The 21,628-nt window shown below is 42.5% G+C and overlaps 1 protein-coding gene across 3 annotated transcripts; it reads right to left on the bottom strand.

The window, feature by feature from the left end:
* Positions 1–208: 208 nt before the first annotated feature.
* STOX1 (storkhead box 1) lies at positions 209–20,807 on the bottom strand. Of its 3 annotated transcripts, none has more exons than XM_083740590.1 (4): positions 20,056–20,807; positions 5,798–5,950; positions 1,564–3,865; positions 209–563 (listed from the first exon to the last, which is right to left on the bottom strand). In XM_083740590.1, exons 1-4 carry the CDS (start codon positions 20,441–20,443, stop codon positions 404–406), a joined length of 3,003 nt encoding a protein of 1,000 aa, XP_083596716.1. In that variant the 5' UTR covers positions 20,444–20,807; the 3' UTR covers positions 209–403. The 3 variants fall into 3 exon arrangements, with proteins under 3 accessions (XP_083596716.1, XP_083596718.1, XP_083596717.1); XM_083740592.1 differs by having other exon boundaries at positions 1,564–4,745; positions 5,573–5,950; positions 20,056–20,801; XM_083740591.1 differs by lacking the exon at positions 20,056–20,807 and adding an exon at positions 18,936–19,267.
* Between the last annotated feature and the right edge of the window lie 821 nt (positions 20,808–21,628).

Genomic DNA, 21,628 nt, shown 5'->3' with positions numbered 1-21,628 from the left:
CAAATTCACTGGAATCACTGCACAGCTAAGGGTGTGTGCATGTGTGCGTGCGTGCACACTAATTCCTGGTTTGAGGTGCATCAGTAAATACCCTTAGGATCATTGATTGGACTGATCTAGCAAAGTCATGGGACTCTTGGAACAAGTTGGCATCCTAAATGGTTTGTGGAGACAATCGGAATGAAGTGCAACTTGAGATCATCAATTCTGCAATATAATTTATTACTAGAAATAAAACATTAGAAAAAATCACTGGAAAAAAATGCTTATTACAAAGTTTTAATACATCTTATTATGAGAATATAATGATCTTACCTACTTTAATGTATATGACAGTTCAAAGAATTTACAGTAAATATATTAACATATTTACAAAGGAATTATCAAAACCTGATAAGAAAAATTAAACGTTCATGACTGGAGTCAACTGAAGCAAGGAGCTTCGTGTCAGAGTCTTTCCATTATGTATAGTCTTCTCTATGCCTTCCAAGTTCATGAGAAAACTTCGTCTTTTCTTCAGTCCATCTAAGATGGCAGAATTCGCAGATGCCAGACTTTGTGTTCTAAAAATTATTATTTTGTAAAACAGAAGATTAAATAAGAAACCTATTTTTCCATATTCAAACATTCAGAGTGACTTATTTCTCCATAAATTACTAAAAGAAATACTGGGTGGCACACAAGTACAAAAAAGTTATCTTTATTTTGAATCAGCTCAAGAATATTGTGGAATTTATAGTATTTATTTCAATTGAAGGGTAAGGAATATGGAGTCATAATATGATGCAGCCAGCAAGTGTTCCTTATACATCATCCTTCACCAACCTGATGCCCTCCTGATGTTTTGGACTACAACTCCCATCAGCCACAGGCAAAAACATCTGGAGGGCACCAGGTTGGTAAAGGATAGTATACATCATTTAACTCAACAGTTCGCCCAGACCCACTTACTGGGATATTTTGCCTGGCCTTTTCTTGCCTTCCTGCAGTACCCGATTTCCGCTTTTCTTTATCGGTGCTGTTCCTGAGCAACTGAAGCAAGTGTACAGTGACAGTACTGAGAAGAGGACTTCTTCCACCTGCTGTGCTGCAGTAAGAGTACTCTGTACTACCACCTGCTATCCCTGCAGACACTTGGGCATGTAGTAAGGTCCCTTACATCAGCATTGACTGAATATACTGGCCTACCTTTGCCATTCAGAATTTGGTAGTGGTATACATGATTTGACCATTTATACACATGTGAAAATTACAGCATTGCATTTTAAAGGTTGTTTAAGTGGGCAAAGTTATCCAAGCATTCATGAGGACTCCTTGCATTCAAGGACAAGGAAAATGCCATGTTTCATTATAGGACTGTGCTTTCCCAACCTTGCAAGGTCCTGAAAGGCCCATGTGATCAGAGATGAGAGTTATCTATGCCAATAGGCAATCTGCATTTTTCCAGTGCACAGCTGAAAGCCCTGTTAAAAAATCCCTTAAAGTACGATTCACATATGTGTACAAGAAATACCATTAACATTCTTTGTGTTTAAGAAAGTCACTTGTAACGGTTGTTCTTACCTTGGAGAATCTATTCCGCTGTCTCCTGTTATGCTGTGGTTTCCCATCCCTTCCAGGTGGTTTTGCTCATACTGGACACACTGATCTAGAACTGCAGCATCAGTTTTATCCAACAACTGTTGCTTTCTCGTATCATTTGTCTTAATTTCCCAGCCTTTTGGTGGCAGCATCAAGGATGCTAATTTTCCACCCACTTCATGTACTGACTTCTGCCAAACTCTGGTCTCTGCCTCATGTACATCATAGAAATCAAACAAACAGGGTTCAGCAGTATCAGGTGTCTGCCCACGTTCATAAACATCCTCTCGCTCTTCATTGCTTTTGTAGGCAAACTGAGATAGCTGGTGGCACACACAACTTCCTCCTTCTAGGCTCATCTTCTGATATTCTTTTAAGCTATCCTTAGATCTAGAAAAACCAAGGAATTCATTTTCTTCGCACTCACAGGGACCAACCCCATCTGTATCAATTCTGTACCTTGAGAAGTGAGAATTAACACTTCCATTTCCCAACACAGTTGAGCTCAGTTGTTCTTCTTCTATGCTGTTCCACTTCCCTGTATCTGAATAATTATATGGGAGTTGGCTGGATTGCAGCTTGGACAAATCCACATCATGTTGCTCTTCATCACCATGATATAGAGAACTACAAGTGTTACCATCATCCAATTCTTGATACAGAGTCGGTTTATCATAAGTGAATCTTTCATTTTGTGGGTTAACAGACTCAAGCCATTTGTTCATGTTGGCACACTCACTCTTTAAATTATCATTTTGGCTGTGAGCAACAATATTTTCAGATTGTTTAAATTGTTGAGCATCTGCCTCACTGGGAAGATGGGTATCAGTTAGTTGCTGTGCTGTTTGACCTAGCAAGCCAGTTTGATCACACTGGTGAGTTTGACTGGAGTTCTGAGGATGCATTTTCTCCACTACTGCTTCATCCACAAATGCAGTGTCAGACACTGCCTGCATCTCCATACTTTTTGGGGTTACCCTTCTATGCAAATTACCTTTGCAAGCTGCACTTTCCTCCAGACAACTATATTTGACTTCTTTTTGTAAAACCTTGCATTGTAGGTAATTTAACTGTTTCATTTTGTCGTCTTCAGCGTCACATTTGATGCTGGCTGACTGCTTAGCTTTACAGTCCACAGTTCTTGAGGAATCCAGAGACCAGGACTGTGGGAAATTCTTCTCTGATCTTGGAGCTCCAAACTTTACATCATAGTTTTTCTGACTCCTATGTCCTTTCGCTGACCTATTCCCTTTACAAGAAATATCTTTAAATGGATTAGTAACTTCTTTTTTGTATATAAAGTGAGATTCAACGTTGATTGCATCCTCACACAACTGCTGATTGCAAACTATAGTTTCATTTGTAATACAAGATGATGGATGTTCAATACAGTTTTCCAGTTTGCTATTAGCTGGTATTTGGTCATCACTTTTAAACTCCCTTGATGACTTATTAACGTGCTTTTCTTTGTTGGACTGCAGTTTCCTGCGATGCTTTGCAGCTTTATTTTGTTTTTTCTGAGTGAACCCTTTGGGAAGATGTTTGTGCTTCATTGTCAACACTTCTGTAGAGGTTCCTTTACTGATATATTTTTTCTGCTCCTCTATTTGCTGCATCAGTGCAGTGTGCTTGGTTAAGTTGTCCACAGTCAGCACAGGGTTAATGCGTTTAATAATTTCATGTTCAACATCACGTGGGATATTATCCAAATTATCTTCATCCCTGACTGGCCATTCTTCAGGAGGAAACTGGGCGGAAAATGAAGTGTGCACTTTTTTTGGTTTTTCTTTCTTGGAAGTGTTGCGCCAGAAAAGGCTAAGACCAAACTTCTTAATCTTCTCCTTCTCTTTCCCTGACTGCATATAGTGAGCAGCTCCACAAGAACGGTTCTCAACAAGTGTATTGGTGGCCTGATTCTGAACTGAAAATCTGGATTCACAAGACCCTTTTTGACTTTTCCCATTAGGCTGAGGGCTGACATGTTGCTCATTGACTGCAGTCTGCCCAGGGAAACAATGGCAGGATCTGCAATGGGATGCAATAGGGAAATTATTTTGTAGAAGTTCTGCAGCATCTTCCACGCTTACAAGGTATGTAACAGAAGGCTCTTGAGGGCAATTATCTTCCAAAAGGACCCTCTTGTTGTTTTTCATAGCATTATTACAGATAAAATATGTATTTGGGGTCACTATGAAATATCCTTCCCCAGTGTGATATATCTTCCGTTCTTTAATTAGCATCCCAAGTGTACTATATAGAATATCATGTGTGGGAGTTGTAATACCTAGAATAAAAGGGATGATAGCATAATATTAGTCATTTCTGTGGCATAGTGAATAATAAAAAAATATTATCTTACCACATTTCTGGGTCAGAACAAATTTATGCCGTAAACCACTGTTATAGCCTGCTCCTGTGTGTGCTTTCACAGACTAAATTACTGTTGTGTTTCATGGGACTTGTTCCTCAGTAAGTGCACATACAACTGCAGCCCCAGTCTTTTTCCAAATAGAAAGGGGGGGATTGCTTACAGCTAACAGATTTCTGACTTTAATTGCTTACAGCTAACTGATTTCTGACTTTAACTTATTTATATGGATGCACCATAGACTTTTATATGGAACAATTGTCTTCCTTTAATGCTAAAGGCAATATGCCTTCTCCCAGTTGGACAAGAGGGGGCAGCAAATACACACTAAAGGGATTGCTTTAAAATACGAACAATAAAATACTCATTTAGAATGCTTCCAAACTGAAGGTTTTTCAAATGCGTGACCTGCAGACAAAATCCATCATCAATCCTTACAGGCTCATTGGAGTCCCCAGGATGGCTAGTGAAACCCCACCACACAAATTACTGAGCCATTTTTAGAGTTAAGAAGCAAACACGCTTGGTAGGGCAAAGGGGGCTTACTCGGCATTGACATCCTACAATTCCCTTCAGATTAGTAGTGAATTTTGACTCGAGAGTATGGGCAGTACAACAAAGCAAAGTGAAGTGCAGAATTGGCAGTTTGCCAATATATTTGCAACCAAGAAAAGTGCTTGGGCCCAAAAATGGAAGTGCAGTCAGGTTCTGATTTCTGCCGCAGTCCAGGAGGGAAAGGCACATTCTGCACAGATGTAGCTAAACTCATTGTTTTAATATGAGCCACCTCCCACAACTTCATTTCCCTCAATTAGACTAAGCAAAATGCAGGTTTATCGCTCCAGTTCAGCAAAGAGTGATTTGTAATGGTGAAGCCTCATAACATCCATTTATTTGTAAATCAGCAAACTGCCTGCAATTACCATGTGTGGGACATACATGGAAGGAAGACTGACACAGGAGTCTCTTGTGGGGAGGTCCTTGCATGCTCTCCATGCTGCAGACACTAAGTGTACAAGGGCCAGGCAATTCAGTGCCAGTATTTGCAGCTGCCTCCAGCATGCTACTTTTGCCACACAGAATGGCTGCCATTCATTCTGATGAGGGGGAAGTAAAAAGAGGTGTATGGATCTGCTCCATCTCTAGGGGTTTCAGCTGCTGAGAATCAACCCATCTCATATCTGCACTGCTTCATCCTGGGTTTTGTTTCTCACTCATGCTAAGCTGGGGTAGGGGAACACAACCTGTGGCCCCCCAGATGTTCTTAAACTACAGCTCCCATCTCTGACCATTGGCTGTGCTGGCTGCAGATGATAGGAGATGAAATTCAACAAAGTATGGAGGGACGCAGGCTTCTCATTCCTGTGCTCAAGTGTGAAGGAAAGTTGGATATTATATTATTAGGCACCTGGGTGCTGCCTAATGAGGGATCTTTTTTTAAAAAAAATTACACACACTAAAAACTACTTAAAAGTTTTTGGATGTAAATATAATATACTGAAAATGGAAAGTGTTACTGTGACAAACACATGTATCATGTAGGTTTGCTCATCTGGTATATTCTTTGCCCACATTCTTTTCACACAACCATCTTTATGCTCCTGATATCTAATTCCCCTCAACCCCCATGAATTTTGATGACTGCAAGCTGGCAGCCCGGATTTGTAATGCAGTGTGAGTTAGAACACTTAGATCCTGTGTTTTGTTTTTCATCTGCTGATTTACAAAGGGAATTCTAATTGCTTTCCTAGTCCCAGACAGCATGCATTCTTTCACTCTGCTAGCTGCAAACCCCCTTGAGTCCAATGTTTATGTGAAGTGTCAACAACCCATGATTTAACAGATTACCTGGGTAATGTTTCCCCAGCTGATCCAGTAAGGTTTCCTGTGTAACGGTAATTTGAGCTGTATTCATATCAGATATAGCACAACACAAGACTTCTGCCAAAGGAACGAACTGGGACTGTGAAATGGGATTCATGTGCACTGGAGATACATCTCCTAAAAGGAATAGAGAGGGGGGGTGGGAGAGAAATGAACTTCCTTTCTACTTTGGAATACAGTATTTCTTTTCCCCCCCCTATTGCCCTTTCAAAATGTTGGCTTCTTTTAGCTTCAGCATGATGGATAAATGATCATAGTTCTAAAGAAATAAAAGCCATTTTAGCAATTATTAGTTCAAAAACAAACATCTTGAAGCATGTTAAGCAGATGCTGCAGGCAGATATGTGTCTTCGGATGCTTAGACTATCACTTAAGTTCTCTGGTTTCTCCCCAAATACATACCATATGAAAACACTACGTTTTCCTTGGAACTATGTGAAAACTCAGTCTGTTTAAACATTTTAGAAGGTGTTACAGGACTCTTCCCAAGACATTTATGCAATTCAATGAGTAATGCAATATAATTGAGGTTTAAATTAAATGTAGCCTACTCAAAACAGCTGTCTTGTGTTACAGCTAGGGCAAGAAAAGGTCTCTTTAGGATTATTTTCTCTTTAAGTCAACAAAATAAACAACAGTCCCTTTTGAAGAAGTTGTTAAACACTTCTTGACCTCTGTTTTACAACTGGCAATGGTTCTGTTTAACAGAATGTGTTTAGAGAAGTTCCTAAGAATTTCCTCTATGACGTTGCTAAGCTACTACCAGCAGGTGTATAAATCAGTGTCAGCTTGCTTTGTGTGGAACGGGAATTCAAGAAAAAAACACTGTGAATAGTATAACATTGGTGCTAGTTACTGTAAATGGAAAAGCTGGTTTCACAGTTTCTTGCAAAGCACACCTTAAAATGGCTATTTTCTATCTTTGGCAGTATTACAAAGTTAGTTTTCCAGGAAAAGCCCATGTTCCAAACAAAAGGTAGACCAGCATCAGCATGTGTGGTGGCATAATGTCTTCCCAATGACGCTTCTCTCGGGCTGTTGTTAACACATTGCTCAAGCCCTCATATTTTTCAGCTTAACAAACACAGCAGGACCCATCATGAAAGGGCATCTTGAAAGATCAAGATTATCCATCTGTTTATAAAGGTTAATCTACACAAATGAATTGTATAGGGGATAAACACACACTTCACAACAGTTGGGGTCATTGTTCATATCCATAGCTATTTTGGATTGCAAAGACTTTGAGCAGGATGCACCTAACAAGTCCCATCAGCAGAAGCCCTGCATGAGGACTTCTGTTTGCACAAGTCTGTACCATCAGCTTTCAGAAGTACCATCTTTACTTAGAAAGTATTCCACTCACTGGTGTATCCACACATCTAGTTTGGTGTCTGTACAAATGTGAACATAAAGTCATATCTCTGCTTCAACAATCCTATAAATATGTTGACCTGGCACCAGAAACCCATGCACCTAGCAATTATTGGTTGGTTACCAACAGGAATATAGTGCTTACCATTCTGTGGTGGCAGAAATGAAACACACCCCCTGGCATGGCACTTCTCATAACAATATATTTAAAGCTTAACAAAAATATTTGTTTTGGCCCAGAACAAAGGAACCTGGCACCCATCAGGTACAGCAAATGCAAGCCCCATTGATTGCAAAAATACAGCTCAACTTCTACAGTGAGCAAAGTAACTTTTTAAAAAAAGAACTTCACAAACTCCAGCCTAGGCAACCTGCCAAAAATTCATGTATTATTGACCCTCAAATGATTTTACCAGTCTACTCAAACACAGATAATTGTTTACACATGCGAAATCCGAGAACGCATTTTCAGAGCATATACCGAAACTCAATGTGGGAAAGTCATCTGCAATACAAGAGTCAGATAACAAAACATAGGGAACAAAAAGTCTCCAGATACGCTTCACCAACATAAAAAGATGTTTTGTTCTGTCCTTGTAACTTGAGTGTTGCTGGATTAATGGTGCCTTCACTGGGCAGGTAGCACATTTCTGTCTTCCCTTCAACGTTCCGATTCAGATGTAGAGTGAGTCGGCGCAAATCTGTTATGGTCAACAGATCTGCTATACACTAGAGCTCAACTTTAAGGTATTAAAGCTGAACATTTACTTATAAAGGTTTTTGTTTGTTCGCTTCCCTTGCACTAAATTATCCTCCTCCAAAAAGCAGCTGCTGTGTTGGCGCCCAGCAAACAGTATACACGTCTTCTCAGAAGTAAGCACCATTGTTTTAAATAAGGCTGACTTCCAGGTAAGTGTGCAGCCTAAATCAGTTTTCATCAGCAGCACAAAGATAAATAGGTCATTTTCATTCAGTTATCACAGGCTTCCTCAACCCTCCAGATGTTTTGAGACTACAGTTCCGATCATCCCTGACCACTGGTCCTGCTAGCTAGGGATCATGGGAGTTGTAGGCCAAAACTATCTGGAGGGCCAAAGCTGAGGAAGCCTGAGCTATCACGACTCCAACATCTCTTTCCTGAACAGGAACTACCAGTCCAGACTCTATTAATGCTTAAGTGAAGTTAGGATTTCTTGTCCCAGGTACATCACTTTTAATTGAGTCATATTTTCCAATTTAAAACCCATTTACCCAATTTTAAGAGATCCTTTCAGAGCACCTCCCTTATGCACTGAGTGGTAATGAGGACAATTAACTTTTCTCGAAAAAGAAAAGGAAGCAAGCTGACACTACCAGAGAGCCACAGCTAGATTGTATGTGTGAGGAATAAATATAGCCCTAGCCGTTAGAAATTAAAGGCGAATTCTAACAAGTTTTGCAATGTGGTGGTGAGATTCCCAAGTCACATAACAGAACGGTTTGCTAATTATGTCATTTGGACCACTGCAAAACAATAAATGCTTAGAGAAATATAAGCTCCGGCCAGATGGTAACTGGAACCATCAGTGGCAACTTGACATTATAAGCTGAAAGGTGGAGAACTCCCTGTTAAAAGGGCAGGATGATTTTAGTGAATGGTCAGGCTTTTAGTGTGCCGCTATTGATCTTAACTTTTGTACTTGCATGAACTGTATTTTGTTAATTTGACTGCTGCAAATCACTCTTGACTTGGGTAGAAAGTGGCAAATAAAATAAATATATAATAAATACGTGGTAGTGGTGGGAGTGAAGTGGTAGATTGTCAACCAATTACAAAGCAAGACATGTTGTGAGGGGGTGTATTTCTTTTTTTGGCCCAGATAATCCATATTTTGTAAACCCGTCCACCCCACTGAAAGCAGTGAGGGAGAATTGACTACGACAGCGTCAATGTGGTGTAGTTGATGAGCCCAATCCTGAAGCCTCTTGGAGGAATGAAGAGACACCTTTGATTCCAGCCCACAGAATGTCATTTCAGGCCCTCATGTTAGCTACTGCAGGCAATGCCAGAGGAGCTTTTCGTGGGTGTAGTAGATGTCCCTTGCCCTCTGGGCAAAGCTCCTTTCCACCAGTGGAGAGGCATTCTTGCCCTATCCTAACACTCTCCAGCAAGCTTTGAATCTTAGCGAAAGGATGGCTCTATAATGTGTAGCTTCCTCTTTCTTTTTTTTAGATTGGCTGCAGACATTTGTATAACTTTGTGAAATTGCGTTTTGTGCATTGTATCTTTTGAGGTGGTGGTGCTTCTATTTATTTATATCTGGACATCAGAATTAATAGTTTATTCCTTACAGGACCAGCTTCCTGGGGTGGGGGGTTACGACTGAAGATCAGTATGGAGCACAAACTTGACAATGTCCTCCTTTCTTCCAAAAATGCTCCATTCTACACAAGACCTCTGCCCGTTTGCCTCTAGTTCTTCCACTGCCCCAGTTCTTCTAACACAATGTTTTGCATTGCACTCAAATCCAAAGAAAGTCACACTATGAGGTCCCATTGAACTTAATGGGACATATAATAGCCGAAAGTAACAGGTCCTCCTGATTTCAATTGTATATTAAGCTTTCTTTGGATTTGGGCCACATTTAATTAGTATTTTAATAATGTAGCAAGTCTTCTTTTGAATTTGTAACTCAAAGAGCTTCACGAATGAGGAATCATATTAAATAGAAGCCCCAAGTCTCCCAATTGGCTAGGAGTTTTAAATGAAGCTGTAAATTCTTCCAGGCCAGTTTAGGTCCTGGGCATTCCATTGGTGATCACTGTTAGGACTTTCCTGCAGCAACTTGCTGGACCGATTCACTGCAACCTTGTGCTCCGTCCTGCTCTGCCTGTCACTCATTCTACTGCTTAACTGCTGCCTTGGACTTCAACTTTGTAGAGTCCATTTGCTTAGGATAAATGGCAAACCCCAAAATTCCTGCTTATGAGCTTCCTTCCCACTACATTCTCTTCACTGCTGCAGTGTTTGGTTAGCTGCTACATAAATTAGGTTTGACTTCAGTTTCATGTAAACCGCTTAGTTTTCATTATTATAAATCTTGTTAAATAATAAAAAAAAAATGGCACCAGATCATCCAAGTAAATTAAAATAACCAAAATCTTCTACTGTACCATGACGTAACTGGATTTCATAGAATCATAGAATCATAGAGTTGGAAGAGACCACAAGGGCCATCGAGTCCAACCCCCTGCCAAGCAGGAAACACCATCAGAGCACTCCTGACATATGGTTGTCAAGCCTCTGCTTAAAGACCTCCAAAGAAGGAGACTCCACCACACTCCTTGGCAGCAAATTCCACTGTCGAACAGCTCTTACTGTCAGGAAGTTCTTCCTAATGTTTAGGTGGAATCTTCTTTCTTGTAGCTTGGATCCATTGCTCCGTGTCCGCTTCTCTGGAGCAGCAGAAAACAACCTTTCTCCCTCCTCTATGTGACATCCTTTTATATATTTGAACATGGCTATCATATCACCCCTTAACCTCCTCTTCTCTAGGCTAAACATGCCCAGCTCCCTTAGCCATTCCTCATAAGGCATCGTTTCCAGGCCTTTGACCATTTTGGTTGCCCTCCTCTGGACACGTTCCAGTTTGTCAGTGTCCTTGAACTGTGGTGCCCAGAACTGGACACAGTACTCCAGGTGAGGTCTGACCAGAGCAGAATACAGTGGCACTATTACTTCCCTTGATCTAGGTGCTATACTCCTATTGATGCAGCCCAGAATTGCATTGGCTTTTTTAGCTGCCGCGTCACACTGTTGGCTCATGTCAAGTTTGTGGTCAACCAAGACTCCTAGATCCTTTTCACATGTACTGCTCTCAAGCCAGGTGTCACCCATCTTGTATTTGTGCCTCTCATTTTTTTTGCCCAAGTGCAATACTTTACATTTCTCCCTGTTAAAATTCATCTTGTTTGTTTTGGCCCAGTTCTCTAATCTGTCAAGGTCGTTTTGAAGTGTGATCCTGTCCTCTGGGGTGTTAGCCATCCCTCCCAGTTTGGTGTCATCTGCAAATTTGATCAGGATGCCCTTGAGTCCATCATCCAAGTCGTTGATAAAGATGTTGAATAAGACCGGGCCCAAGACAGAACCCTGTGGCACCCCACATCATTTGATGACTTATAAAGCACCATGTATTAGATAAGGATGCTTTTGCAATGATTTCGGTTATTAAAGTTGTGATAAAATAAGTATGAGAACGAAGCTTAATCGATTACAGTGGTACCTCTGGATGCGAACAGGATCCATTCCAGAGCCCTATTCGCATCCTGAAGCGAGCATAGGACGTGACTGCGCATGTGCGCGTGCCGCATTCCGCCGCTTCCACATGACATCATTTTGAGCGTTTGCGCATGCGTGAGCGGCGAAACCCGAAAGTAAGGCACTTCGTTACTTTTGGGTCACCGCGGAGCGCAACCCGAAAATATTTAAGCTGAAGTGTATTCATCCCGAGGTATGACTGTACTTGGGTATCTCTGCTCAGTTAAACAACTACCTTGACCACTGTTCAATTGCTTGCTTGAATGTATTTATGCTTAATTCCACATTTTTAGATTACATCAACATATGATGGCATGTCATTGTGCTGCAGATTGCAACACACACTTTAGTCCTTTATTAACTCATCTGCTATTAAAAGGGGGAGAGAGAAAAGGTGCGATGAGAGTATTCACAGATCTGTCTGGCAGTGATAGGCAATTTATTAGGTGACTGGCTTTCTCTTTCCTCACCAGTCAAATGGATCAAATAAATCTTTATCCTCCATTAACAGGAGTATAGGATTAACTCAGGATTTAAATAGGTGAATAATGACTGATGCCAATTCCATCTCAAAGTTAATTTCCAACCAATCAACCCCCACCTACTTTTCAAAGACCATGGCTTTCATCCCCATCCCCCCATCCCCCGACCACCTCTCTCTGTGGCCAAAACTGGTTAGTTTTGTTTTATTCCAAACCAAGAAGCACAGATTTAAAACAAACTCCCTGCTCTGTTAATTGTCACAGGATGTTGTTCTTGCCAACAGCATAAAGAGAAGGCTCAGATCGATTCAGGAGCTTAAACAGTATGTTACGATGTAGTATACCTCTTAAGTTCCACATGGTGCGAACAAACAGGGTTGATTGTTTTCATTTTGACCTGCTTGCGGGCCTTCCCTGGCTAGCCTTTTAATGAGGCAGAAGCTACCAGCATTAGCAAAAGTATTTGAAAGACTGTTTCAGCAACTATTTGATCCATTACAAGGATATTCTGTGGATTTCAGACGATGTTTTTCATAAGAGTATCATTAAAATGTACAAATGCATGAAATGATTATGAATGATTTTCAAAACAAAACAGGACTTCTTAAGTCCAGCATTAATGGGCCCATGAGTTTTCAAACCTATGCTCGTTTGCCAGGTGGGTTCAAAACACGGATGAAAGGCAGGCAGTCATGGAAGGGATCCAAGCAGCAGAAAAACACACAACCGTCTGCTCATTTGCCATCCCTCATTAAGCTCATGCGGTATTGGTGGACGACACGTCCCACAGAACAAGTGGCTAGAACAAGTTTCATGAATATTTCGGCATTTAAGCAAAGCTCAGGTGTGCTGCTTACAAAACACACATTTCCCTTGCATTTTAACATCCCAATGTAATGCTCCTAACAGCACATGCTGCCCAAATATTCAAAATGATGATATACATTTTAATTTTCCATTACCAAAGCTGTCACTTTCCCTCATTATCAATTACTTCTTTCTTACCCCCTTTACCCCCCCCCCATTACTTGTTTTATGGTGGGGGGTTTTAACTATTGCAGAAAAGGCCATAAAATTTAAAAGGGGCCACTAGCAAAATCTTATTTCAAACAGAAATTATAAAAGATAAATATTTAAAAAACTGGCACTGAAATTGAATCAATCACTGCCAGTGCTACTTGGACCAGGGAGGGGGCCGTTTCTAAACCTGTTCCCAACTTTGAAACCAAACAAAGCCAGCGTTACAATTGTTTACTAACAAGCAGTCTTTGTGGCATATAGCACCAATTTCACTATTAAGCATAACATACCACAAACATCATCTATCATCAATAACCTAAACCCAGTACTAATTACAGGGTCACTAGTTGACATCCGTTAATTTTCTGCCTTTTAATTATTATCCTCTGTAGATAAAGGTTTAATTTCAAGACCAGACAATTAAAAGGTGGTTAATTCTTAACCAGGTGAAAATTTTCTCAGTTCCTTTAACGGAAGGGCAAAGAACTGGTTCATGAACATATAAATATTCCCCACAAATAGTGGCTAGGATCTAAAGTGTTATGGGATAAGGTATCTTCTGGCACCCCTTCCAACTTTGGTTCTCATGCTCTCCCAAAACAAATTGAAAGTTGGGGGACCCTCAAAAGTTCAGTGCAACACAATGGGCTGCAGTCAAAAAGGGAAGCTGAATTTAAATGCAGAGAGGGCATTTAAATTAAGTTTAGAGGATGCTCCCCCACTTACACAATTTTCACTTTTGCATGCAGGGGCCCAGAACATAACCCCCACATAAGTGGGGGGAAGCCTGTACTGCAGGAAACAGTGTGTTGCACAATCTTTCTCTCTTTTTTGGCTAATTTATTTCTTAATTTATATTCCTCTCCTCCAATAAGCTGGAAATGGCACACACGGTTTCCTCCCCCCATTACCATTTTATCCTCATAGCAGCCCTGTAAGAAAGGCTACCCTAAGAGGTGATGAATGGCCCGTGGTCACCCGGTGAGCTTCATGGCCAAGTGGAGAGTTGCACTTGAGCCTCCCTAATTACTGCTGTACTTTCATTCCAACAAAGGAGAATGAGAGAGGCCATGCCACATAACTCAATGTTTTTCCCTCAACTCAAAAAAGGTTATCTGGTGCCACTAAGGTTGTATCAAAAGACGCCTGGCTTATTTAACCACTAAGCACATTACTGGTTGCTTTTCTGTGGGGACCCCTATTTCTGTCATTCCATGTCAAATATTCTATGAGAGCTCCACCACACACACACACACAGAGTATGCTTAGGCACATTGTTCTGTGGCTCTGCTGGAGCCCTCAGTTTGGCAAAAGTAAATTGTCCTGGGCAAGGCAAAGGAACTGTGTGTGTGGTTAGTGATCATATGAACCAGTCCTAATTCTGAATAGGACTAAGTAAGCGTAGCAGAATAGGAAAATGAAGCACAAACCATCTCACAGGACTGATATCTTTTAAATTACTGTGTCAGCAACAGAAAGGGGCCATTGATTTTTGAAGAAACCTAAAACCAAAGTACTCCAGAGGATATGCAGGAATACCTAGAATACGATACCAAGCAATAGCTAAAACGAGGAAGGAAGGAAGGATTATTTGGGCTCAGCAATCAAAATATGAGGCACAAAAGTCAGCGGCAAACGATTGTGTTCCTGAAGCTCCTATATAACATAGGCCTTGTTCTTGCCCTTAAGGATATATTTGGGGTGGGGGTGGTTAGTGAAAGGAACCACAGGTTTAAATTGAAACCATTTTACTCAAAGCCCAGCAAACATATGGAACACGTTATAAGGTAAAAGCCACAAGGGCAAGTCACAGGAACGTGTTCAACAGGCAACTGGATGTTTTTATGGAATGAGGCAGGAATGAAAGACATCACAGGGAGCGGGAAAACACAAAGGAACAGATGTAAGAGGAGGAGATGGCTTACTGGGCCAAAGGAGTCTGTCCTGTGTAGCTTGGTATGCAGCTCTAATGTTAGTCCTGAGCTTTGAAAGCACAATATTTTCAACTGTTGTAAAATTAAAAGTGTGGGGAAAGCACCTTGGCTTGGCTTGCCTGGACAGCGGTGGAATGTCCTGCACAAATCCTATTCTTGTAGACAGGAATGCCACAAGAGCATCGTAATGAGGCTTGCACAGGAGAACTTCTTTGTGAATATCGCCATGGCCAACAAAACATAAAAAACAAAGCAGTATTAGAAATAAGCCAGGCACCAGGTGCCAGGCACGTTTTGCGACTGCTGCGGGTCCAATTGCAACCATGTGGGGATCTCTGGATGCCAGGTTGACATCTCCATCTGGCTGGCCCCTCCAGCTTTCTTAAGCAGGTTAGCAGAAGAGCTTATTTATTGCATTTATATCCCACTTTTTTCTCCAAGGAGTACATGGCTCACCCTCACTTCTCAGTTAATGCCTACAATGATCTTGTGAGGTATCTTAATAGGCTGTGATTGGCCCAAGGTCACTCAGAGAGCTTAATGACTGAGTGGGGAATTGAACCCTGATCTCCTAGGTCCTAGTCCGGTACTCTAACCACTACACCACACTTGCTTCCTAGAGCACTTCTGCTATGGGGCAGCTATATAAATTACGTAGTAAATAAATATGTCACTTAGAGAAGGATCTGAAATATTTTCCTTGAAGCTTGAATTTGTTTTATTCTGTATTGTTTTATTTGATGTTTTAATGTGCTGTAAACCGCTTTGAGATTTTTGTCTTTAAATTACAAAGCAATATAGAAATTTATTATTATCATTGTTAATAGAAGAAGAAGAAGAAGAAGTAGCAGCAGCAGCAGCAGCAGCCTTATTGGGGGAATAGTGCCTAAACAATAACCCAGGTTTAAGGTGCCATTTGGCACTTAGCTTATCTATCTGAGTTTCTAACACTAAAACAAAGGTATCACCATCAGGGCTATGCAATTTTGAGGTCCTTATGGTTTCTTTTTCCTTAACTTTCTGGAAGCAGAAAGAACTTCATATCTTCCCCTTTTAAAAGAGAGGGAGAAGTAGAAATATTATCCTCCTGTGCAAAGCTACACTCCCAGTACATTACGCAGGTGCTGGCTATCATGCCACTGGCACTGGACCAAGATGGGGCTATGAAGAATAAAACAGGGAGGGGGGCACACTATCGTCTGGAAGGGCCCTGAAAGGACTCTCACTGGATAAACAGCTCTCAGCTTTCACTTCTGTAGAAAGTTATTGTTCCAATTTTTCCTGTGCGGGTGTTAATAATTACCACTTTATAAGCTGGGGTAGTTTGTAGTAATATGTATACACCTCAGATCCACAGGCTCAAACAAGCCTGTAAATTGAGATAAAACTAGGATATTGCTTAATGATTAACTGCTGTGCATAACACTTCTGTTACCTTTTTCTAAGACCACTCTACGGACTGCCACATTACCATGTCAAAAGTGATCCAAGATAATCAGTAATCCAAACTCCAAAGCACCCTTCTCTGTGCTTTGTTAAGGGAAGCCTCAGTACAGTCCTGTAATCTAGGGGTCGGCAAGGCTTACTGGGCCTGGGCCGGATCACTCCCGCAGAGATCCTCCATGGACCGGACCGGCGCAGCGTGACACTGGAAATCGCATCTGCGCATGTCCATGGCACCGGAATTTGCTTCTATGCATGCCCAGATGCCGAAAATCTGGAGCCGTGGAAGAGAGTCCCCACATTGTGCTGGTTTAGCGCAGCACGCAGGGACTTTCTGAGCAGGCGACTCAGTTTCGGGGTGGCTCGTGAGCCGGTTAAACTGCCTCCATGGGCCACTTCCCGCCCATGGGCCTTAGGTTGCCTACCCCTGCTATAATCCAACTATAATTTATTATGGACATGCATGTTTGAAAATACTGGTGTTGCAATAAAAGAAAAGGTAAAGGGACCCCTGACCATTAGGTCCAGTTGTGACCGACTCTGGGGTTGGGTGCTCATCTCGCTTTATTGGCCGAGGGAGCTGGCATACAGCTTCCGGGTCATGTGGCCAGCATGACTAAGCCGCTGCTGGTGAACCAGAGCAGCGCATGGAAACGCCGTTTACCTTCCCACCTGAGCGGTACCTATTTATCTACTTGCACTTTGACATGCTAGGTTGGCAGGAGAAGGGACCAAGCAACTGGAGCTCACCCCGTCATGGGGATTCGAACCACCAACCCTCTGATTGAGTGCCTTGCAATAAAATACCTATCGACTAATGACAAACACCACAAAGGGTAAAAGGGTAGCTTTTTCTTGCATGTAACAGATAAAGAAAAAGAGAAAATATTCCAGCACACAGGCAAGAAGATAGGTAAATCTTTCTCAAGTCACATGGGGAAGAAATCAGTGTAACTCTTAAGGAGATTGTTCATTTAAAAATGAAGCCTTGCAGTGGAAAAGTATAGGTGTCTCTGTTGTGCTTTAAGTTGTCTCACCTCATCATTCTATATATAGGGGTTCAACAACAAACTAAATTCTGCCCACTGACCTTGCCACCTTCTAGTCTGACTCAAGAACTGGCCATTCTTACATACTTGTTGCATAGAATGATAAATGTGAAGCACTTAATATTTGGCATTTTTCTCAAGAATGTTCGTGATGTTAGTACAATATTAGGAAACCAGATTAGCCAGAGATTCTACCAATATCAACCTCAGCCTTATTAAGATGGTAATCAGAGGCTGAAGCAAGGAAGCAAGAAGGAGAATAACTCCCAAATAATCAAGGCACTTTTGCCTCATCCTGTTTCATCTGGACATAAGAAGTCACATAAGAGCATCACCAGTACAGTTCTTGAAACTCATTCATTCTACTTTAACAAACTAAGATAAACAGAGTTGTAGAATTAGGCAAGAAACCTGGAAATACTAACTTTCAGCTACTTTAATTGGGAAAGTTTTTTTTTAAAACAAAGGATGTTGTGCAGTCGTCTTCTCAATGCATTTTCAGCACTTGAATATGAGACCACTTGCAAGAAATTCCTGAACAGCTAACACTGAAGGAATTGTATTACTTGGCGGTTAACTTCAGCAGGACTCTGTATGGGCACCAGAGTCTCCCATATGGATCCAATTGCAGGATCAAAGAGATAGCTGTTAAGTGAAAACTTACAACAATGTTTATAGAATTCTGCATTTGTAACCATTTCCTTTATATGTTGGCTTTACTTAATATGGCACCAAGAGTACCACACCAGAGGGTATGGCAGAATATTGCTACATTTAGGGCAACAGTAATGTTTTCTCTACAATACTGGGTTTACTATGCACACAGGTGTCACCAAACTCATACAAGCTCCCCATTTTGCAGGGCCAAGGGTGATTAATATTCACCAAAGCGAAACCACACAAATATAAATATTTAAGTGTCTGGGTTTATGTAGGAAGTCTTAAAAAAAATTCTTTTACTGAGGTGAGGCAAAAGATTGCTAACATCTCAGTGGTTAAAACAAGAATGTTTTCATCCTGCTTGAATGCCTTTTTTTCTTTTCTTTAAAGAAGTTAGCTGTTTATCAAGAGGGCACATGAGTGCCCCCGGAGGAGCATATTTCTCTCTGAAATAAAAGACCCTTCCTCTTTTTCAATTAAAAAGCAGTATGCTCTCCCTAGCTCCACAGAGACAGCAAGAAAGGAACAGATTAACCTTCAGAGCGCCTACATTGTGTGACAAATCCTTGTTTACCCTCTCCCCACCCTCCATCTCCCTACACACAATAGCATGACCGCAAGGTTCTTTCTGTGAGCTAAGGAACCCATTAGGTATTAGGCAATGAAGAGATTACAGTCAAAATGGCATCCCCAGCTGACAGGAAACATTGGAGGATTTTTGTTTGGTTTGGTTTTTTTGCTTCAAATCACTTAAGACTAAGAAGAAATGCCTAGTCCAGGTGCTCCTTTCCACTGGTTTCTTTATTTAATAAAACCTTGGTCCTCTAAGGGATAACAGCTTACTTCTTGCCCTATATTTATTTGCCAGAGTTACTGTAGTCAAGGGCTTCCCACCACACAGAACGACAAGAGTTTGGAATTATGGAACGAAGGGGTTGAAAGAGAGAGAAAGGAAGCAATATTTTCTGAATGCATGCAGACCCCAGATGTATGCTTGGAGGTTGCTTTAAAAGAATTTACATAGTGAACCGTTAACATGCAGTGCCTCATTAGGGCCATTCAGTCTATACTACCACAAACATACACAAGAGCGCGAGTTTTTAGTACCAGAGAAAGTATTACACACCACACTGCATCACATAGGGATGGTCGCCATCTAGAGCAAATTCCACCTGGTAGCTTTTATCAGGTTCCAGCCACTGTCCCCTGAAGTTGCATTCCCAAATGTTATATAAGGTCTGTGTTCACTCTTCACACATTAACTGTTCATTACACATGCAGAAGGCACTACCAGGCTTTTTAAAACAACCCCTAATACTTATCACCAACACTGTGCATGGGGTCCCACTCTTGCAATGGGACTTCCCTTTTCTCTGCATGCACACCCTCAGAATCTGCTCCAGAGGGTCCTCTAGGGAGAGAAACATTCCATCACAGAAGTGGAAGCCTTCTGCACAAGCAAAACAGCAGTGAGGTATACAACCCCACATGTAGCTGGAACATAAGCAGTCTCTCAACCAAGCCCTGGGCAGATCCAAACTCCTTAGCTTGGGTATGATGGTCTAGCATCAGAAACCCTAAGACGAGAAAACTGGCTGTACATGAGTCTGGAGCTAGAGAAAAACACTCAGCATGTGCTCAAGACGCACTTCCTTACTATCACACGTGCTTTAGGACTCAGAGCATCCTTAAACAAACAAAAAACCTGAAGGGCCCAGAATCAGTTTAAAGCAAAACCTGGCAAATAAAGAGTCCAGGAGTCGGTTCTGGTTGAATCCGGCAGAGAAAGGAACGGAGCCAGGATCGGACCCGCAAGGTAAAGGGAGGAACCAAGAGAGAATCTGACGGAGCTGGGCACGCGCGCTGGCTTCTTTTCGGAGCCCCAGCTGCGCAGGTGATCTGGTGAAGCTGCGCCCCTGGCTTGGCCAACCTGCTTGCTTTGCGCGCTCGCTCGCTCGCTTACCCACAGCCCTGATGAGGAAGCCCTTGGGCGGGCGCAGCGCCCTACGAAGCCAGGCGTCGCGGAGGAGCTGCAGCGGGGCGGCGGGGCCCTGCAGCAAGAGCACGCCGCCCCGCAGCCAGCCCTGCAGCCACACCCGCGACACGGCGCGCGCCAGACCGCCGTTCCAGTAGCAGGCGGCGTTGGCGCGCCGGAACGCCTGGAAGACGGCCGCGCCGCTCGCCTCGTCGCCGCAGCTCTCCGCCTCGGGCTCGCCCGGGGAAGCCGCCACCGCCGCCGCCGCCGCTTCTTCTCCCTCCTCCTCGTGCTGCTGGTGCTGCTGCAGGCGTCGCAACACCAGGGCCAGAGAGCTCGGCGCCAGCTGCACGGCGCGCCGAGGCGGCCGCGACATCCTGGAGGTGCCTCAGGCTCTGCCCGTTATTCCCGCCGCTACTGCGGTCGCTACCAAGGGAACCGAGCCCTTCCTGGCAGGGGGCGGGGAAAGAGCGGGCCTGTCTCCACACGGTGGGCAGGGCCTGCCGGAGAGCGGCTGCTGCGGCCCGACCCCCCTGCCCGCCTCTGGAAATGGCAGGTCCTGCTCCCCTTCAGTCAGGCTCCGACCCTATGAGCGCGCGCGCGCCTGCCTGGGAACAAGCGCCGCCGAAGCCGCGGCGGGAACTTGGCTCGTTAAGTTGCGTTGAACATCCTCGTAGGGCCGTAGGCAGAGAGGTCGCGCGCACGTTTTCTGGCCAGCCTGCCAAAGGGCAGGTCCTCACCAGGGTCGGGTTGGTAGGGCTTCCTGAGGGAGGTTTTCAGCACTTGGGTCCCAAAACCATTCAGGACCGTGCGCGCCAGTATATGTATCATGCTTTTTTTAAAAAAAGCAGCACCATCAGCCAATTTTTAGCTGTTCAAAGACCAAAGGGTCCTTGCCACAATACTTTGACACATCAGACACGCATAAAACAACGCAAGTGATGCAGAAGGGGTCTAATGCTGGGAACAGAGATGTTTATGTACCTTCGCCATGACGAGATAATTGCATGTTCTTAGCTCCTTTTTTATTTCTGTGTGATTTTTGGAATTGGGAATTGTTTTTAAAGTGTTCAGCTGATTTGCAGAATACTTCAACATTCTGAGCTGAACTTCAATTTAGTTGTTTGGGTTCTGTGAGCAGCCTTCCACCATGTAGGTTTTTTAAAGTATATATATATATTTAGTTGAGATTTTTACAGTTGAGATTGAGAAAGAAGTGTTTTGTGATGATGACCATAATAGAAACTTTGTGTTGCTGTCACTCATATTTTTTATATCCAGCTGGAAGATTACATTCTTGAAAAACCAGCATGCACATCTTACGCTCCAAAGCTTTTGTACTTTATTACATCTGCACTTACATTAAATTAATCCCGACCATTTAGGAAGCTATCGACATAGTACATTAGGGCTTTAAAAGGATCTTTATATGAAATTGTTCACATTTTCTTACACAATAAGAAGCTTTAAGAGCTGTTTAGTTGCAGGATATACTTAGTGGCATAAGGGTAAGTAGTGATATGTTACTCAACCATTCCTACTTCATTTATTATTTTTCTAC

This window comes from Podarcis gaigeae (assembly GCF_964106915.1).
Source record: "Podarcis gaigeae genome assembly, chromosome: 5".
In the NCBI taxonomy this organism is placed as follows: domain Eukaryota; kingdom Metazoa; phylum Chordata; class Lepidosauria; order Squamata; family Lacertidae; genus Podarcis; species Podarcis gaigeae.
This window is presented reverse-complemented; position numbering and strand designations above follow the sequence as displayed.

Coding starts and splice junctions, on each gene's coding strand:
- STOX1 (XM_083740590.1), bottom strand. CDS start 20,443: ATGTCGCGGCCGCCTCGGCGCGCCGTGCAGCTGGCGCCGAGCTCTCTG. Junction 5,951..20,055: donor CTTCCTCATCAGGGCTGTGG/GTAAGCGAGCGA, acceptor TATTCCTTTTAG/GAGATGTATCTCCAGTGCAC. Junction 564..1,563: donor AGCGGAATAGATTCTCCAAG/GTAAGAACAACC, acceptor AATAATTTTTAG/AACACAAAGTCTGGCATCTG.